Raw genomic sequence first — 17,311 nt, 5'->3', positions numbered from 1 at the left:
AGATTGGTTACTAACACAAAGATCCATATGGCTCTGACAACTCCTTTACCTCCAAGCTACTTTTCTGATGTTCTCCACAGTCCCTCTGTCCTACCTTTTGTTTCTTTTCGTCAAAAACTTCTCTCTGCTGCCAGAAATACAGCCTATGCATGCTGTGATATGGATATGAGAAACTACACTGCTAAGCAGCTCAGGTTATACTTGACAGATTAAAGATTATTTTTTCCTATTTGGTTGTGTCAGGGCAGCGGTATATTTATTTTTCCCTTTGACACCGGTGACAGCTATTACTGTGCCAGCTGCGAATCCAGAGAATAATTGAATGCACAGAGGAGGCATGGGGCCTCCAGTCTGACTCAACATAGCCTCCCAAAGCTCTGCTGTTTTGCAGCCTACTGCAAATGGAGTCTCAGAGAGCAGCAGCCCAGACATTGTCTCATGAGACGGTTAGAAAAACAGGGTTGGGAGGCTGGGGAAGGGAGAGAGAAGAAGGAAGAGAGAAGGTGGAGTACAGATGAGAGAAAAGAGGAAAAACATAGGGCTTTGTGGTTGATAAGCGTTAACCAGAGGGATACTGGCAGATACACTCTTGGCACTTTTGCCTCCCTGCTACTTCCTGCCAAACTGAGTTGTTCTGATTAAAATACACAAAGAGAAACAATAAAAGAATCAGGGTTTCCCAGAAATGGAAGTAAGCAGTATAATCAAGCAGAGTTTTATAAATTTATTAAATAGCTCCTTCTATTGTTTGTTCTTTTATTTTCTTTTTAACATAATTGATACATGCAAGAGAATATAATGAAAATATATGCAAATTATATTGAGTACCTGAAAACACACTCTACTCCATGAGCCAGAATATTACCAATAACCTACCTCTTCTATGTGTTTCTTTCTATCTCATTCTTTTCCCTCTCCCCCAGAAATTACCACTTCCCTGAATTATGTGTTTTAATTCTCTTCCTTACTACACATATGCATATATGCCTTCTCACATAGAATCATGCATGCTTAAACAAAACTATTTAATACTGGTCATTTACAAATGTTGTCATACTACATGCAGTCTTATGGGACTTGATTAATTGATCTTACATGAAGTTTCTGAGTTCATCCACACTGTCATAAGCAACTTTATTCCATCTTTTTCTTAAATTTCTTAACATTCATTTTTGAGAGAAAGAGACAGATGATGAGTGGGAGAGGGACAGAGAGAGAGAGAGAGAGAGAGAGACAGAGGGAGACACACAGTCCAAAGCAGGCTCCAGGCTCGAGGCTCTGAGCTGTCAGCACAGAGCCTGACATGGGGCTTGAACTCACAAACCATAAGTTAATGACCTGAGCCAAAGTTGGACGCTAAACTAACTGAGCCAACCAAGCGCCCCTATTTCATCATTTTTTATAGCTGGGTAATATCATGTTCTATAAATGTTCTATCATGTTCTATCTATTTGCCTATTCTCCTTTTTTTTTAATGTTTTTTTATTTATTTTTGAGAGAGAGCACAAGAGGGGAGTGACCTAGAAAGGGAGACAGAGGATCTGAAATAGGTTCTGCACTGACAGCAGAGAGCCTGATGTGGGGCTCGAACTCACAAGCCATGAGATCATAACCTAAGCCGAAGTCAGACACTCAACTGATTGAGCCACCCAGGCCCCTACCCATTCTCCTTTTAATGAAATGTAAGTTGTTCCCAAGTTTTTGCTAATGTGAGCAATGCTGCTACAAATATTTTTATACATGTCTCCTAGTATATATGTGCAAGTGGGTGCCTAAGGTAAATACAAAGAAAGAGCTATAAGGCATACCAACATGTACAAAGTATGTAAGAGTATAATCATAAATTTTAAAATTATATACTCACAGATATGTACATTGGAATAAACTTATAAAAGTTAAAAAGTAATAACAGGTAATCCTGAAGAAGAGTATCTTTTTCACCTTATCCTGTAAGATACAAAGACTTATAATGAAGCTGTGGCAATTAAGAAAGTGATATATTGGTACAGAGATGGACTATAGACTAATCAAAGAGAACTAAGGGTGTAGAAACAGAAACCACAGTACATAGTACAGAAAACATAGTAGATCCGGGGGAATGGTAGGACTAGACAATAAGTGATGTGAGAATAATTGAGGAATAATAATTCCTCCATCTGAGGAAGAAAAATTGGTTGTCTATTTTATAACATATACAAAAAATCAGTTCTAGAAAATGAACTTACAGTAAAAGGGAAAACATCAAAAATTTAGAAGAAAATATGTTTCTGATTCTGGGGTAGGAAAAGATTTATTAAACAAAACACAAAAATGCTAACCATAAAAAAATTACAAATTTGATTACATTAAATTTAAGAACTTTTCTTAAATTTTTATTTTAGAGAGAGAACAAATGGGAAAGGACAGAGAGAGAAAGAGAGTCTTAAGCGGAGCCTGATGCAGGCCTCCATCTCATGACCCTAGAATCATGACCTGAGCTGAAATCAAGAATCAGAATCTCGACTGACTAACTGAGCCACCGAGGTGTCCCCAGAACTGCTGTTTAATAAAAGACATTATGACAGGGGCACCAGGGTGGCTTAGTTGGTTAAGCTTCTGACTTTGGCTCAGGTCATGATCTCACAGTTTATGGGTTCAAGCCCCACATCTGGCTCTGTGCTGACAGCTCTGAGCCTGGAGACTGCTTCGCATTCTGTGTCCCCCTCTCTCTCTGCTCCTCCCCTACTCACACTCTGTCTCTCTCTCTTAAAAATAAACATTAAAAAAAAAGACATCATAAACAAAGTAAACGCACAAGACAACACAAATTAGGAGAAGATATTTGCAACATATATACCTGAATATGGATTAAAACATAAATAAATATGGCAAATCAATGAAATATTAAACATATAAAGAAATGTGGTAACTTAATGAAAATATGACAAAACAACTCCATAGGAACATAGAGAAAAAGCTTGAACAGGTATCATATATTTATTTATATATATATAAATATATATAAATTTATTTATATTTATATTTCCCTGATTCTTATAGTTAATTAACTGCACTAAGAATCAGGGAAATATAAATATAAATAAATACCACAATAATTTCATTTCACACCTATTAGACTGTCAACATTAACAGGAAAAAATGGTACAACCAATTTGGGAAATGATTCGGATTATTTTGTAGAAATGAATGTTCATTTGTAGACTCTATCACCTGGCACTTCTACTCTTAAGTATATATATATATATACTTAAGTATATGGGGTGGCCACCAAATCTAGGAACACACATGAATACATAACTGGTTTACTGTTATTATAATGATAAAATAATAGCATGCATATTTCTAGACTTTATAACTACCCTGAATGCAGCCTAGAGACTTCTTCAGCTCTAATTAAATATGGAGATATGTAAAATCCCTCCTGCCCTTACTATTTCTGTTCAGGTTCTTGAAAACATACTAGTTCTTTGTATTTATAGATTGTAGTTCCTTAGAAAATCTGACTAAATGGTGAAATCTATGCAGACTCTCTTGCATGAAAAATTCATGGAGAGTTTAAAGGGGTTCACTGACTACCCGAAGTCCTTCTATACCATCTCAGGATCTGTGTTTTCTGGGTTAAGAACTCTCCTCTGAGTCCTTCTCTTTCCGGGGCTAGAGTTCAGGGAGCTGAGATATGGCTTGGCCTCCATATAGTAACTCTATCTCTTCAGGTTTTGATTTGAGACTAGTAAATGTGTTCTATATTCCAGATTTAGGAGTCAGCATTTTGAGAATACTCACTTGCCGTAATTTATCCTAGTTAATAAATGAGTAGCAGTGGAGCAACAGGGTGGCTCAGTTGGTTAAGCGTCAAACTCTTGATTTCAGCTCAGGCCATGATCTCACAGTCATGAGATAAAGTCTGGTTTTGGGCTCTATGCTGAATGTGGAGCCTGCTTGAGATTCTCTCTCTTTTTCTCCTCTCTGCCCCTCTCCTTTTCTCAAAATAAATAAATGAAGAAAAAAAGAGAGAAAGAAAAGAAAAGAACAGAGCAACAGCAATTCCAGAACCAGTGCCAAGGGTACGTAGGCCAAAAAGTTCCCAGGTCATGAGGCATGATGACACTAGAAGGTGGAGCAAGACCTTCCAGGAGGCCGCTTCACTCATATGCCTGATGGGCAGATGGACAGAGCGTCAGGCACAGCTTCTGTGGTGTGCATATAAGAAGCCCAACAGGAAAACCAATACTCCAGAGAATATGAATAGTATAAACATCCTCCCATTTATGAATTCAGGTTTTCCAGAGTGAGTTACCCAGAGTCTGGCAATTCTAACCAATTAAAATGAATAATATCATCCCTCCAACCACCTCCATTCCTACTTTGCAATTAAATTTATAGCTTATTCTTAAGTATTCAGATTTTTCATAATTGTTAGCCACCATGATAAATGTAAGAATGTGAAATTATTGAGGACCTGGTTTGTCTGACAAATATAGTTATTAACTGCAAAACACTACAGAAATGTTAAGTATCATATTGGGAAAAGGAGCAGAATAAGGTGATTCTAAGAGTGTTTTGAAGTCTGATTGGCTCTACCATTTACTACTATTTACTTTACAAATCTCAACTTCACCACCCTTCTATATAAAATAAGGATAATAATATTACCTATCTCACAGAAGCAGTATGAGAATAAAATGAGACAATGTCTATAAAAAGCAAAGGCACATGAGATGAAAATTAAAAAGGAAGCTATTTTTATAATTAATACCCCATTCTTCATCATTTAGATCCATGTCCTTTTCTCCCAATATTTTTGAAATTACAAAATTTGTTTTAATTCCACACTAACAGAAAAACTAAGAGTATCATTTTTATTACTCTTAAAGAAGCATTTCATAGAACTCCTAGAACTAAAGAGTTCTAAGGACAAAATGTATGTGCTGACAGTAGCGTTAGGTCGTTTATTATTGTGATGATACATCTGAATCATACATAAAGGCAGAGACATAAGGCCAAAATTAAAGGAATCATCTCTAAAGAGGAAGGAGATGAACAGAGAAATATTCTAAATATACAGGTTTTATGTAAAAATAGAGGTGTATTTAAGATTTTACCTATATGATAAGAGGGGGAGAGGACTATAAAAGGTGGCTGAATTATTTAACAACATTAAAAAATTAACGTTAATTTTTTAACGTTAATTTTTTAAATTTTCTCCGATTTTATTGCAGAAGAGATTTATTAAGCTTTCTCATGAAATATAAAAGATGGTTTACATCTAATTTCTGAAATTACATGAATTAATAAAACTTAATTAGGAATTCTTCTCATTCAAATGGACCCAATGATACCAATTCCTATAAAGCATCTGAGTCCAGATCTAAAACCAGCCTGTAGTTATATTAGATCCAGTCATTATCTACAGAAGACCATGGTCCACTAAGCTCAGTTTTCATTCATGCCCCATAATCACCCATCATAGCATTTACATTCTCATAAATTTCTGAACCCAGACTTCTTTGTCCTGTTGCAGCTGACTCTCTAGCATTTCAGTTCCCACCCTTTCTTACACAACTCTATGAAACCTGCTCTCCAACTTCGAGTCTTACATAATGCTCCCCACACCCACCAGGACTAATGTACTTGATGGCACAGAAAACCCAACTACCTCATCCCTCACCATTAAATGACTCACTGGGATCTACCTCTTCTATGAAATTATTCTCAGAGTCCAACCTAAGACTGTTCTAAATCTCTCTTTCTGCCCATTTCATGCAAGAATGTGTATATCTGCATAAACCTAGGCATTCCTCCTTCCTCTTAAAAATGTGAATTACGGGGCTCCTGGGTGGTTCAGTCGGGTATGCGTCTGGCTTCGGCCCAGGTCATGATCTCACAGTTGGTGGGTTTGAGCCCCACATCAGGCTCTGTGCTGAGAGCTAGCTCAGAGCCTGGAGGCAGCTTTGGATTCTGTCTCCCTCTCTCACCCTCCTCTGTTCATGCTGTCTCTCTCTCTCTCTCTCTCTCTCTCTCTCTCTCTCTCTCTCAAAAATAAATTAAAGAAATATGTGAATTCCTCTTGAATGGGATTCCCAGTTAAAAATCTTTCATATCTGTGAGGACTCCTGCAGGGTAATAATGAAGAAACATGTGGCATGTTAGTGAATATTGACTGGTTTATTCAATTTTACTTTTTAGTTTAATGTTTTACATTTTATTTTTGAGTAATAAGTAGAAGTAAAGTGCATTTTTGGCATTAAGAATTTTACTCTGGAACTGAACTATTTCATTACTATTGTCAGCTCTATTACTTACACTGTATGCTCTCTAAACCTCAGCTGTCTCAACTGTTAAATGAAGGCAATAATAGTATATACTTAATAGGATTATTTTAAGGATTAAATTAAACAGTTCATTTAAAGTACTTTTAAAAAGGGCACACTACATTTCAAGTACTTGATGAATGTATGTTATGTTGCTTTTATTACTACTAATTTATCAGGAAAGTATAACCAGTCATTTTCTAAGGTTTGAGTGTGCATTTGAACCACTCATACAATGAGACTCACTAAATATATGTGTCAGTTAAGTCTGAATTCAAGTTTGTGTCTTTCCTTCAGAAGTTCTGAAATTGTATCTGGTGATCAACAGCATAAAAATAAATAGTTTTTCATCATACAGCACCCAAAATAATTGGACTTGCCAATACTCTCTTTATTTCTGCCCGAAAGACAAGTGTGAGGTCGCCCATCACCTCCCAGAGGTTGAATCCATTTGAAACTCCAATTCCTGTTCCATCTGACTTCCTTATATCAGACACTGTCTACCCTTCCTTTCCCTATTCCTTTGACTTCTAGACACATGTTCTGCTTGTTTCTCTTCCTGTATCTTGGACCCAATACTTCTTAGTCCTTTGTGGTTATTTTTTCCCTTTCTTCAGATAATGTTGTTGCCCAGGTAACTTCCTTTCTTACCCCACACATTTGCCTTGGGTTACCCCATTATCTTTCAGGATTTCAACATATTGATGACTCCACATCCATCTTCACTGCCACTGTCTGAGTCCAGGCCCTAATCACTTCTAACTTAGCTTATGGAAATTGCCTCTTAAAGGGTCTCCTGGCTGTCATATTTTCCCCACTTTAAAATTTCTCCTTCACACAATGACCAGAATAACCTTCCTGAAATATAATCTGATATTGTCACCCTCAAGCTACATCTCTCTAATGGTTTCCTTTCCTTTTCTGGATAAGACCTTAAAGTCTTTAAACTATCTGTCCCTTCTGTACTTTAATGGCCCACATCAAGAAGGAACCCTAATTGTTGTTCAGATTATAGCCAGTTCACACAAAAGCACATGGTTCTAAAAGTTTTCCCAGGGCTATATTTTTTATTCAAATCACTTTCCATCACAAGTTATTGATTGCAACCTTAAAATCAGAAGAGGTTATCAATGCCAATAAATGAATTTTACTAGATCTCCTGAACTGAAATTTTTTTAAGAAAAGTCAATTACATACACACACACATCATATATTGTTCCTCTTTTTGAAAAATAGATTATAGATTTTTCATGATGATGAAAGCATATTATATAAATACATACACTTAAATATACTTAAAATCAGTTAGACAAAGAAAATGGGGTAATAATGAAAACCAACTACTTCGTAATTTAACATTTTCCATAAGTTTAGATTTAGATCCATTATACATTTCAGATCCTCATATTATAGAACTGCTAACCATCAATCTTTGCTAGAAAGTGATGAATACCATTATGAGTCCACAAATCTCAAAGCCTTCTATCAATGTCTATCAATTCCAAGAGAAATTGCTAAAGAAAAAGGGGATGATAGTAAGACCTGCTGAGTCAGAAGCCAAAGTCTGAATTCTGTCCTGACCACTTCATAAGACAATTGATTAGACTTTTAAGATGTTACTTTCTTCATCTTCAGAATAAGAGGCTTTAACCTCTACAGCCCTTGCCAGGTTTGAAATTTGAATATCAGCTGTTATGGCATACCCACAGAATAGAACCACTCTCCTCTAAACATGCTTTGAGGAGGATAAAATCTATATTTGCCTATTAATCACAGTTTAAAGATCTCTTAGATGTCCAGACTTAATGAGGCTCCTCAACCTATATTCCTGTAAGCCTCCACCTTTAGATGCTAAAATCTTTAACTTCTTCATCTCCCTAACTAGGCTGAACATTTTCATATAATGTAGCCTGAGTCATTCTAGGCTTGAATCAACAAAGATTGAACAGAGAACTCAGCATAACCCATGCCCCTTGCTTTCAGGCCAAGTAATGATAATGATATCTCCTTAGTCTACTAGTGATACACACTAAATACTTCACAAGGAAAGAGCTGGATAAGTAATGTGTGTGTGTGTGTGTGTGTGTGTGTGTGTGTGTGTGTTTTAGCTTCAGTTTCTTGCATTAGAGTTATAACAACTGTATATAGTAAAGTTCAAGGGTAGAGTTGGCTGTATCAGACAATTTAAGACATCCACAGCATCATAGTCATGGCAGCTGAACATGTTTTCTCCAGTGGAGATTTAATGTATTGGATAGGATTATAAGTGAATTGGATTGGCTTCACCATTTTGTATAATATTTTGCTTTATGATGAGCTGTAAGCCAGAACCTGTGTAGTTAGACTATGACCAATAAAATATAGTGAAAAAAAAAAAAACAAGGCAGAATTCTAGAGCGTATCAAATGAAAAGCCATCCCAGCATTAAATAGTTCTGCTGATATTTGGAAATGTCTGTCTCAGACTGCTCTCTTATAAACTTTCCCTTAGAAAGCAAAGCCTTGCCATATAGCTACTATTGTACTCCTGTCAAATACAGGTAGGGTCCTGCAAAGAAGATGAAAAAAGAATGCAGTGTACTTACCTGCATTATTCAAGCAAAAATAAAGGAATGCAATGCACTTCACTTAACTCAAGCCAAGTTCTCTACATTCCCTAAGTCAGAGATTCAGAACTCACAGAGAAAATTCAGCAATCTGATTACAATTTGCTTTGATTTGTAGCCTTGTGTTTGTCAGAAAATACATAAGCCTTGGAATGGAGTCAGAAATATGTGTAAAGATGTGAAATACAGAAAAAGGTAGACAATTCACCCTGTCAATGTGAGTCCAGAAGTGTGAAGGAGATTCCGTCCACAGATCACTGGCCCCACCGCCACCTGTAACTTGAGCTCCAAATGTCACTTACCCTATGACGATACAGGAGATGGCAGTTCCCAAGAAGGCGTATGTTAAAATAGATCCCAAGTTTTGAAAAAAGTGTCTCTGGGGAGAAAAGAATAGATTTCATGTAGTATGTCCATGTTTTTTCTTAGTGTAACAGTAAATAAAGAACATATGCATTTTTACAGCCCCTCCCTTCCCTCACTGTTTAGGCAAATTTTGGTTTTGGAGCCTTAATTCCTGGCCTTATTGTACAATTACGGTTGAACTGATGTACGCTGTAAAGGTCAGAGGTTTCTCAAAGAGGAAAAATGCATCTAGAAAATGACAGGGTAGGGATGAGAGAAACCACTGCCAGAACTGGCTGGACCTGAGAGAGTAAAGGATTGGGCCAGTGTCTATGCAAGACTCTGACATGACTAACAGAAGATGAAGTTTCTAAGAAATGTTTTTGTCAGTGGAACCCCTTTAATATTTTAAAAATACTATCCTAAAATAGTTTATTTGCCTTTTGACTTTTTGCATCTCTGACTTCTATTTCTTCTGAATGTAATGAAACAAACCCTTAATCACCTGCAACAATTAATTTTAATGAGTCACAGAAATGGTGCCTAGTATTAGGACTGGGGATAAGGAAGGATGACCTGAGTAAACTCAGCCTTCTAAGTCTTCTCAAAGGCTGGCTTGGGAAAACTCCCTTCCACTTGTGTGGTTGGGAGTTGAGTGGTTAGAAGTGACAGCAAGAGGGAGCCTGGAGTACAGGAGAAAATCCGGTCTGGACGGAATAAGCCACCTGGCTGCAGGAGCTGGCAGGCCAAAGAGAGGAAAGCCCCTGGAGCCTCTGGGATGGGGAGCGGGCAGCAGAGAAGCGGCTGTGCCACCTCTGCATCTTGAAACCCATATAGGCCAAAGCTTCAATCTGCAGCTCGGGAGCCGCTAGCACTGAAACTATCAAGGGAATTACTAACCTGTGAAATGTGCACATTCAGGCAATACTAAAATAATGCCAGGCAAAAGCACAGAAGGTACAAAACTGGATTTCCTCTCTATGAGCATCAACAGCTGAGTATTGGCAAGGCATCTTGAGTTTTTACCCTAATTGATAAGCCCAGTGTCTATCCCAATTAACAGCTAACTCTTTGGTTACAATCATCTAGAGGGATATTATCCAATAGAAATACAATGCAAGTTTAAAATTTTTTTCTAGTAGGCACATTAAAATAATTTTTAAAAAGCAAAATGAATTTTTATAATTATGTCTTATTTAATCCAATATATCCAAAACATCATCATTTCTACATGAAATCAATATCAAACATAATGGAGATATTTTACATTCTTTTTAAAGTCTGTGAAATCCAATGTGTATTTTATACTTAAAGCATATCTTCATTCAGACTAGCCATATTTCAAGGCTTAACAGCTGCATATGCCCAATGGCCAGTGTATTGGACAGAGCAGATTTAGAAGAATTATAAACATATCAGATTTGAATTTGTATCACATGTATCTAAGATAATGATATCCTTACAAAATAATTAAATCCACAAAATAATTGTTTTTTCATTAGCACTGGTAAAATTCTCTACTTAATGATAAAAGAAGAAAATGATCACTGATATTTACCTTCTTCAGGCTATATCCTGCATGAAATATAATTGGTGGCAGTAAAACATTGAAGAAGATTTCTGGATCAAATGTCATCTGCCAGAGAAGATAAAAGTATAGTTATGAAGATGCTCCTTTGGGTCACTAAAAATGTGCTTTAAAAATAGTTATAGTCACTTTTGCTAAGGTTGTATGAGGTATATTAACATGCTATTAAATTAGCACAGATGAAAATTGGAAAAATGAAAACAAATTCATAAGTGCAATATAACTATGAAGTAACATTTTCAATGTACAACCTATACTCCATTCTATAGCTAGTGACAATAACAACAATTCAATAAAACCCTTCTGGAAAAGCAAAGCAAACTCTTTTCATTGATTTTGATTAGTTATCCATTCTTCACATCTTAAATGTTTTTATTATGTATATATTTTTTCTTTATTTTCTGGTTAAATAAATTTTCTGGTAATGCTCAAACATTTTAGCTTCTGACAAGAATTTATTTAAGCATTTCCCAGGTAAAAAAATTTTTTTTAATTTGGTCTTCATTTTTCCTACTTTATCCCATTCCAGAGTTTAAAATATTTTCCAGACTTTGAGGAAAAATATATTTGAAAGTGAAAATGTATTTTTCTAGTATTTGTTTATTGGCTTTTACTTAAATGTTAACATAAAATAGGCCAGAAAAAAAAACTTATTTGGTGTGAAATACAATGAAATGAAATGTAGAGACTCTTGAATCTAGTATCTACTATTTGTTGGGAAATCTGAAAATGAAACTCTTTTAATCTTTAAAATCTTACTTACACTCACTCTCTTCTTTCTCTACCCCATTCCCCAAATACATAATGCTGTTCATTATTTACCACTAAGACCTTTATACCATCATAATATTTATCAAAATCTTTCACATATAAGTTTCACAACTATAATATCTAATTTCCCCTCCTTTTTTTGGCCTTAATTCTAACTCATCTCTAAAGCTAGATCTCAGAAACTACTCTTCTCTGAAGTCTACTTTGATTTTCCTAGCTTTTTTCTGTGTTCTTTTAGCACTTTGGATCCTCCTTTTCCCTTTCCGTAATAGCCCCTCAGTTCTACTCACCCAACATTTGGAAAGGGATAGGTGGGACTCAGCCAGGCCCCTTCTCAGAAGCTTATTTATCCACTGATGGTACAACCTCTTCTATCAATAAGCATTCAGGTAGATCAACTATGGGCCATCCATAGCTTTCTGTGCCTCAGTTTCCTCATCTTTAGAATGAAGATAATAGGAAGCCTGGGTGGCTCAGTTGGTTAAGCATCCAACTCTTGGTTTTGGCTCAGGTCATGATCTCACAGTCATGGATAGAGCCCCACATTATGCTCTGCTCTGAGTTTGGAGCCTGCTTGGGATTCTCTGTCTCTCTCTCTCTCTTTGCCCCTCCCATGCTTGCTCACTTTCAAAATAAATAAACATTTATAATTAAAAAAAAATACAATGATGATAATAAGGTGATACCTAATTCTAAGGTGGTTGTAAAAATTAAATCACTTATTTAATATTTAAAATGTTTCAAATCACTTGAAACATTTTAAATATTAATATTTGTAAAGCCCTTGCAGCATTACCTAACATCTAGTAAAGACTTTGAAGTACTTATCACTAAGGAAAATAAAATATGTGAATAAATATTTTCAGGTTATACTATTTGAAGAAACTGCCTTGTTGTTAGGAACTCTTGAAGGTTACAGCTGTGTAACTTGTGTGTGATTCTTCCTAATTTTTCTCTTTTTTTGAAAATTATCTGTACACCATTATTGATCTATTCTTATGAGGCCTCTTTCAAAGTATATCAATTGCATATTTGAAAGTTTTTAGCAAAGAGATGTATTTCTGAGTGCTGGAGGAATGAAGCAATGCAGCTGTGATCATCTGGCAGAAAAAAATACAGTGGCACAAACATTTTGGACAGCAAATCCCTTGCCTCAGCAGTTTTTCTCCAAAAATCAGGTTAATCACTCAACCAGAACATTTCAATAATCAGAATGCCCAGTTGCCTGCATGCAGGTTAACTAATGTACTATTGAATTATATTTTCTGGAGCAGACAGATGAAACTGGCAGGCTGAGAATGGCATGCAGCATACGAGGATTTATTTGTATATACAAAACAGATTTGTGTTCCTTTCAGACTTGCTATAAGCTTAGGAACTGCTAAATCAGAGTTCTGGGAGTAACTCCAAACCCAGACAATTTCTCAGAAATGGCTGGATCTGCTGCTGCACCAATCTCCAGATGGCAATTCCATGTTTCATTTTCCTCAGATTTTGCGTTCAAATCATGGCCTTGAAGGTGAAACTGTTTCTAAGGCCCAAACAATTAAAAATTTTCAATATAGAGTGAGGGGGGGAAAAAAATCTAAGACAAGCGAATGAGGATTTTGAAAGCTAAAAACATTTCAGCTAAAGATGTCAGTCTTTTAAGATATAAATCATAAAGGCCAGCCCCACCCAACAGAACTTCTTGTGATAATGGAAATATACTATAATTGCACAGCCCAATATGGTAGCCACTGGCCACATGAGCTATTAAGCAACTGAATTTTTTGTTTTCACATCCCCTGAGTGGTAGCTGGCAAATGCAATTATCCTCATTTTCGAGAGACAGAAGAAGAAATGAATGGCATACTCAGTGTTAATGTGACTGGAATATCACTAAGAATTGGGCATATATGCATGGGCAAACTAAATGTGTAGTTTCTGAGGGAACACCAGGCTAACATAATTTACTTAGGGCAAGATTTAGGAGGGTTTAAGAGGAGTTGGATTCAGAAGTAGATTTTATTATTTTGGCAATTTCCAATTCCTTTGAAAAAGTAGAAGTGGTTAACACAATAATGTGTTCAATCATTTTCAATGTTTTTTTTTTCATTAAAAATTTAGCAAGTCTCTTCTCTGCTACAAAGTACTTAAAGATATAGCATAAATATACTGAACACATAAAGGCTATAGGCAAAGGAAGGAAAGATGCTATGCAAGTACAGTAAAAGACATGGGGCTAGGATGTAATTCAGAATTCTCTAGGACAAAAACACCAAAACACCATTCTGGGCTGGCTGACCCTGCTGGGAGGCTTGATGTTCAAGCAGCATATGAGCTCCGCTTTAAAGGATGAAGAGGAGCCTTTTCAAGGGGCACCTCCTTGTAGAACATGATCCTTTGTCTGCCCTGGGGCTAGTGGGCCAGGGTTCACCAAGCCACAGAGCAAACTGGTAGCTTTCTGAAGTTTCAGTTATACTCAATAGCAAGTGATTTGAAACATTTTAAATATTAAATAAGTGAAGATTTATTAAAAATCTCAAAAAATCTGTATGCACTTTTCCTATAAACAGAAGACTTCAAAGGAAACTTGGCTCTTTCAGGGCAGGTAGCTGTGGGACATACCTAGAGATACTTCAAGGGTGTGCATTTCCTTTCCTCTGCTCTAAGTTATGCTTTTGATAGAAGGCACCAGATACACTTGGGAAATAGAAAGAGAAAATGCAGGGTTCCTGAGGGATGGAGAAGACATTTAATGCAGGTGGTGTGTTGATTGGTTACAGGTGTGCCACAACATATTGACCCCCTCATCCGTGGGCTATGCATGGTCAGAGGCCCGACTCTAATCCTTTCAGCCCTGAATAATCTGATCAGGACCCTGATTTTCCTACAGTTTACCCCATTGACCCAATGCAGTCATTTTCTGTTTCATGATGGAGAAAATGCTGGCATGCACTTCTTTAAGCAAAGGCCATCTCTGTATTTATAGATATGAAGCCAGGATAAAGATAATCACCTGCTCACTAAGTACACAGAAAATCCTTCTTCCAACTTCCACCTTTCTTTTCTACCACCAGTTTCACTCTCTGACCATGTAGAGATGGATTTAAACTTCATCCATTCAACCATGGAGAAAAGCAGAAATGTTTTACACAAGTAGGATTAAACAATAAAATGACCAGTGGGAGTATAAATTTGTATATCCTCTTAATAGGGTAATCTGGCAACAGATATTCAAATGTTAAATGTCCATATCATTTGACTCAGCAATATCTCATCAAAGAATTCATCCTGTAGATATGCTTATACACGTATGGAATGGCCCCAAACACAGATGAATGAATTGGGAAAAAAATGTTGGAGATGATTAAATAAACTATGGATTGGTTAAATAAATTATGCTGTAATCCATAAAACTGAATACTATATAATTTTTAAAGGCCAAGGAAACTGTTTATGCATTGAAATGGTTGCTTTCTATAATTTGTCAAGTCAAAAGAGCATATCTGGTGTATATAACAAAAATTGCTATGGGTTCACCATACCCATTTCATTTTTGTCTTGGCCAGATACCTAGACTTCATTTCCTTGTAGTCATATATGACAGATCTAGCCAAATAAATATGGACAAAGGTAATATAAATTATTTTCAAGCCTGGTCCCTGAAAACCGCTGGGATCTTCCATGCTTTGTGCGTTCATCATAAAGAGCATCTGGCAGAGGTCCCAAAGCCCTAGGGACTGGCAGAGTCACTAGATTAAAGGAAGTTGGGATGATTAATGGCTACTGGAGAAGACTAGTGCTCCCTTACTGCCCCAAAGGCCACATAGGATTGGGACATGAGCAAGAAAAAAACCATTATTGCCTTAAATCATTGAGATTTGGGGGTAGTTTGTTAAGGCATTTTGCCTATTCCAAGGGGATGCAAAGAAGGGGATATAGAAAATTTACATACATATATATGCACGCACACACACACACACACACACACACACACACACACAAACTATTGGTTGTCTCCAGTGAGACTAGGAAAGAGAAACTGCCTTGGAGGTCACCCAGTCTTGGGGTCTGCAAACTGATCTCTGCCAATCCCTGGGCTGCGTGGAGAGGGCTGGTTGATGGGAAGTGAGAACAACTGCTCCAGCATCTGCCCTGGATCTGCCCTCTCATTTCTGCCTGAGCAGTTTTGATTTTAGACAGTGTAAAGCAGTGTCAGATTTTCTTTGAATGAAGCATTCTGCTACTAAAAAATGTTTAAAGCCCTTACTGAATACTGTCTCCCAGAAAGTTCAAGGACCATGTGGAAGGTCAATGGGCCACTCAGAGGCAGCACTAACTTAAAGATCCTAAACCACAGTTGTTTCTCTTTTATGACATTCACATTTTTTATTTTGCTTCAAATGTCTTAAATGTCTCAGAATTAAAATTCTTCCCTCCATCCCTCCAAAGTGGTAACCAATACCCTGAAATTAGAAAGTGTTTTTCCTTTCTATGATTATGTTATTGTACTTCACATATATGTGCCCATAAGCAATAATTAATGTTATTTTTACTATAAAATGTGTAATCAGTATATTTAAAATTTTTATAGAAACTTAATATACATATAAATATATTGCATTTTGTGTATTTTTAAATTTTATAGAAATTTAACCATAAATATCCTTTGGTATACTGCTTTTTACATTCAACATTATTTTTACTTTTTTTTTTTTTAGTGTTTTATTTATTTTTGAGACAGCTTAACCGACTGAGCCACCCAGGCGCCCCTCAACATTATTTTTAAAGATTTATCTATATTATTAATACATGTGGATTTTGTTCAGTCACTTCAACTGCTGTATAGTGTTCTATTGGATAAAAATATCATCATTGTTTTTCCCTTCTCTATTAAGAAAATTAGGGCATTTAAATTGCTTCTTTCTTCTTGTTTTTTTTTTTTGCTATTACTAAAAAAAAATGCAATGAATATTCTTGTACTTAAGTGCACACATGTGAAAGGTTCTCTATAAGTGGAAAATACCTACAAATGGGACAGATGATAAAGTGTATAAATCTTCAACTTTAACACATATTGGCCTTTAAAGTGGTTATACCACTTTACACTCCACATGAGAGTATGAAAGTATTCTCCCGCATTCTAGCCAACACTTAGTATTGACAAATTTCTAATTTTTGCTAGTTGGATAAGTATGAGTTGTTATCACATTATTGTTTACTTTGCATTTGCCTTTACTAATGAAATGAGCATAATTTCCTTATTTATTCACCTTCTGTGATATCTCTTTAGTGAATTTTTGATCATATCTTCTACCCAATATGACTTTTTCTTGCTGACTAGTTTATCACATCGTTTTGTTACTATTCTGTTTTGGTTACTTATATTTCAAATATATTCTTCTATTCTGTCATCTCCTTAAACTTTTCACCTTTGTCTTTTAACTCTATTTATTGGGGTCTTTTTCAAGTAGAAATTTTTTATTTTAATGTAGTAAAATTTACTCCATTTTTACCTGTGATTTCTGCTTTTGGTAATTTCTTTTAAAAAAAATCTTTCCCTGTCCTAATGTCATATATTTTCTCCTAAAGTTTAATAATGAATCTTTAATCCATCCCAAGTTTATTTGTTATATGATGTGAAATAGGTATCAACTTTTATTTTCTTCTATATGGAGAACCAATTGCATAGGTCTTTTGTAGTTC

The 17,311-nt window shown here is 36.0% G+C and overlaps 1 protein-coding gene across 1 annotated transcript in view; it reads right to left on the bottom strand.

Moving 5' to 3' along the window:
• SLC9A9 (solute carrier family 9 member A9) overlaps positions 1-17,311 on the bottom strand; it is a 534,926-nt gene that overhangs the window by 475,939 nt on the left and 41,676 nt on the right. Inside the window, exons 3-4 of the mRNA XM_029940098.1 lie at positions 10,820-10,897; positions 9,219-9,295 (exon numbers count right to left, since the gene is read on the bottom strand). Of these exons, the coding sequence (XP_029795958.1) occupies positions 9,219-9,295; positions 10,820-10,897 (155 nt within the window). The remainder of the gene's footprint in view (positions 1-9,218; positions 9,296-10,819; positions 10,898-17,311) is intronic.

Source organism: Suricata suricatta, chromosome 5 (genome assembly GCF_006229205.1).
Source record: "Suricata suricatta isolate VVHF042 chromosome 5, meerkat_22Aug2017_6uvM2_HiC, whole genome shotgun sequence".
In the NCBI taxonomy this organism is placed as follows: domain Eukaryota; kingdom Metazoa; phylum Chordata; class Mammalia; order Carnivora; family Herpestidae; genus Suricata; species Suricata suricatta.
Note: the sequence above shows the minus strand (reverse complement) of the source record. Positions and strands in the feature narration are given on the sequence as shown.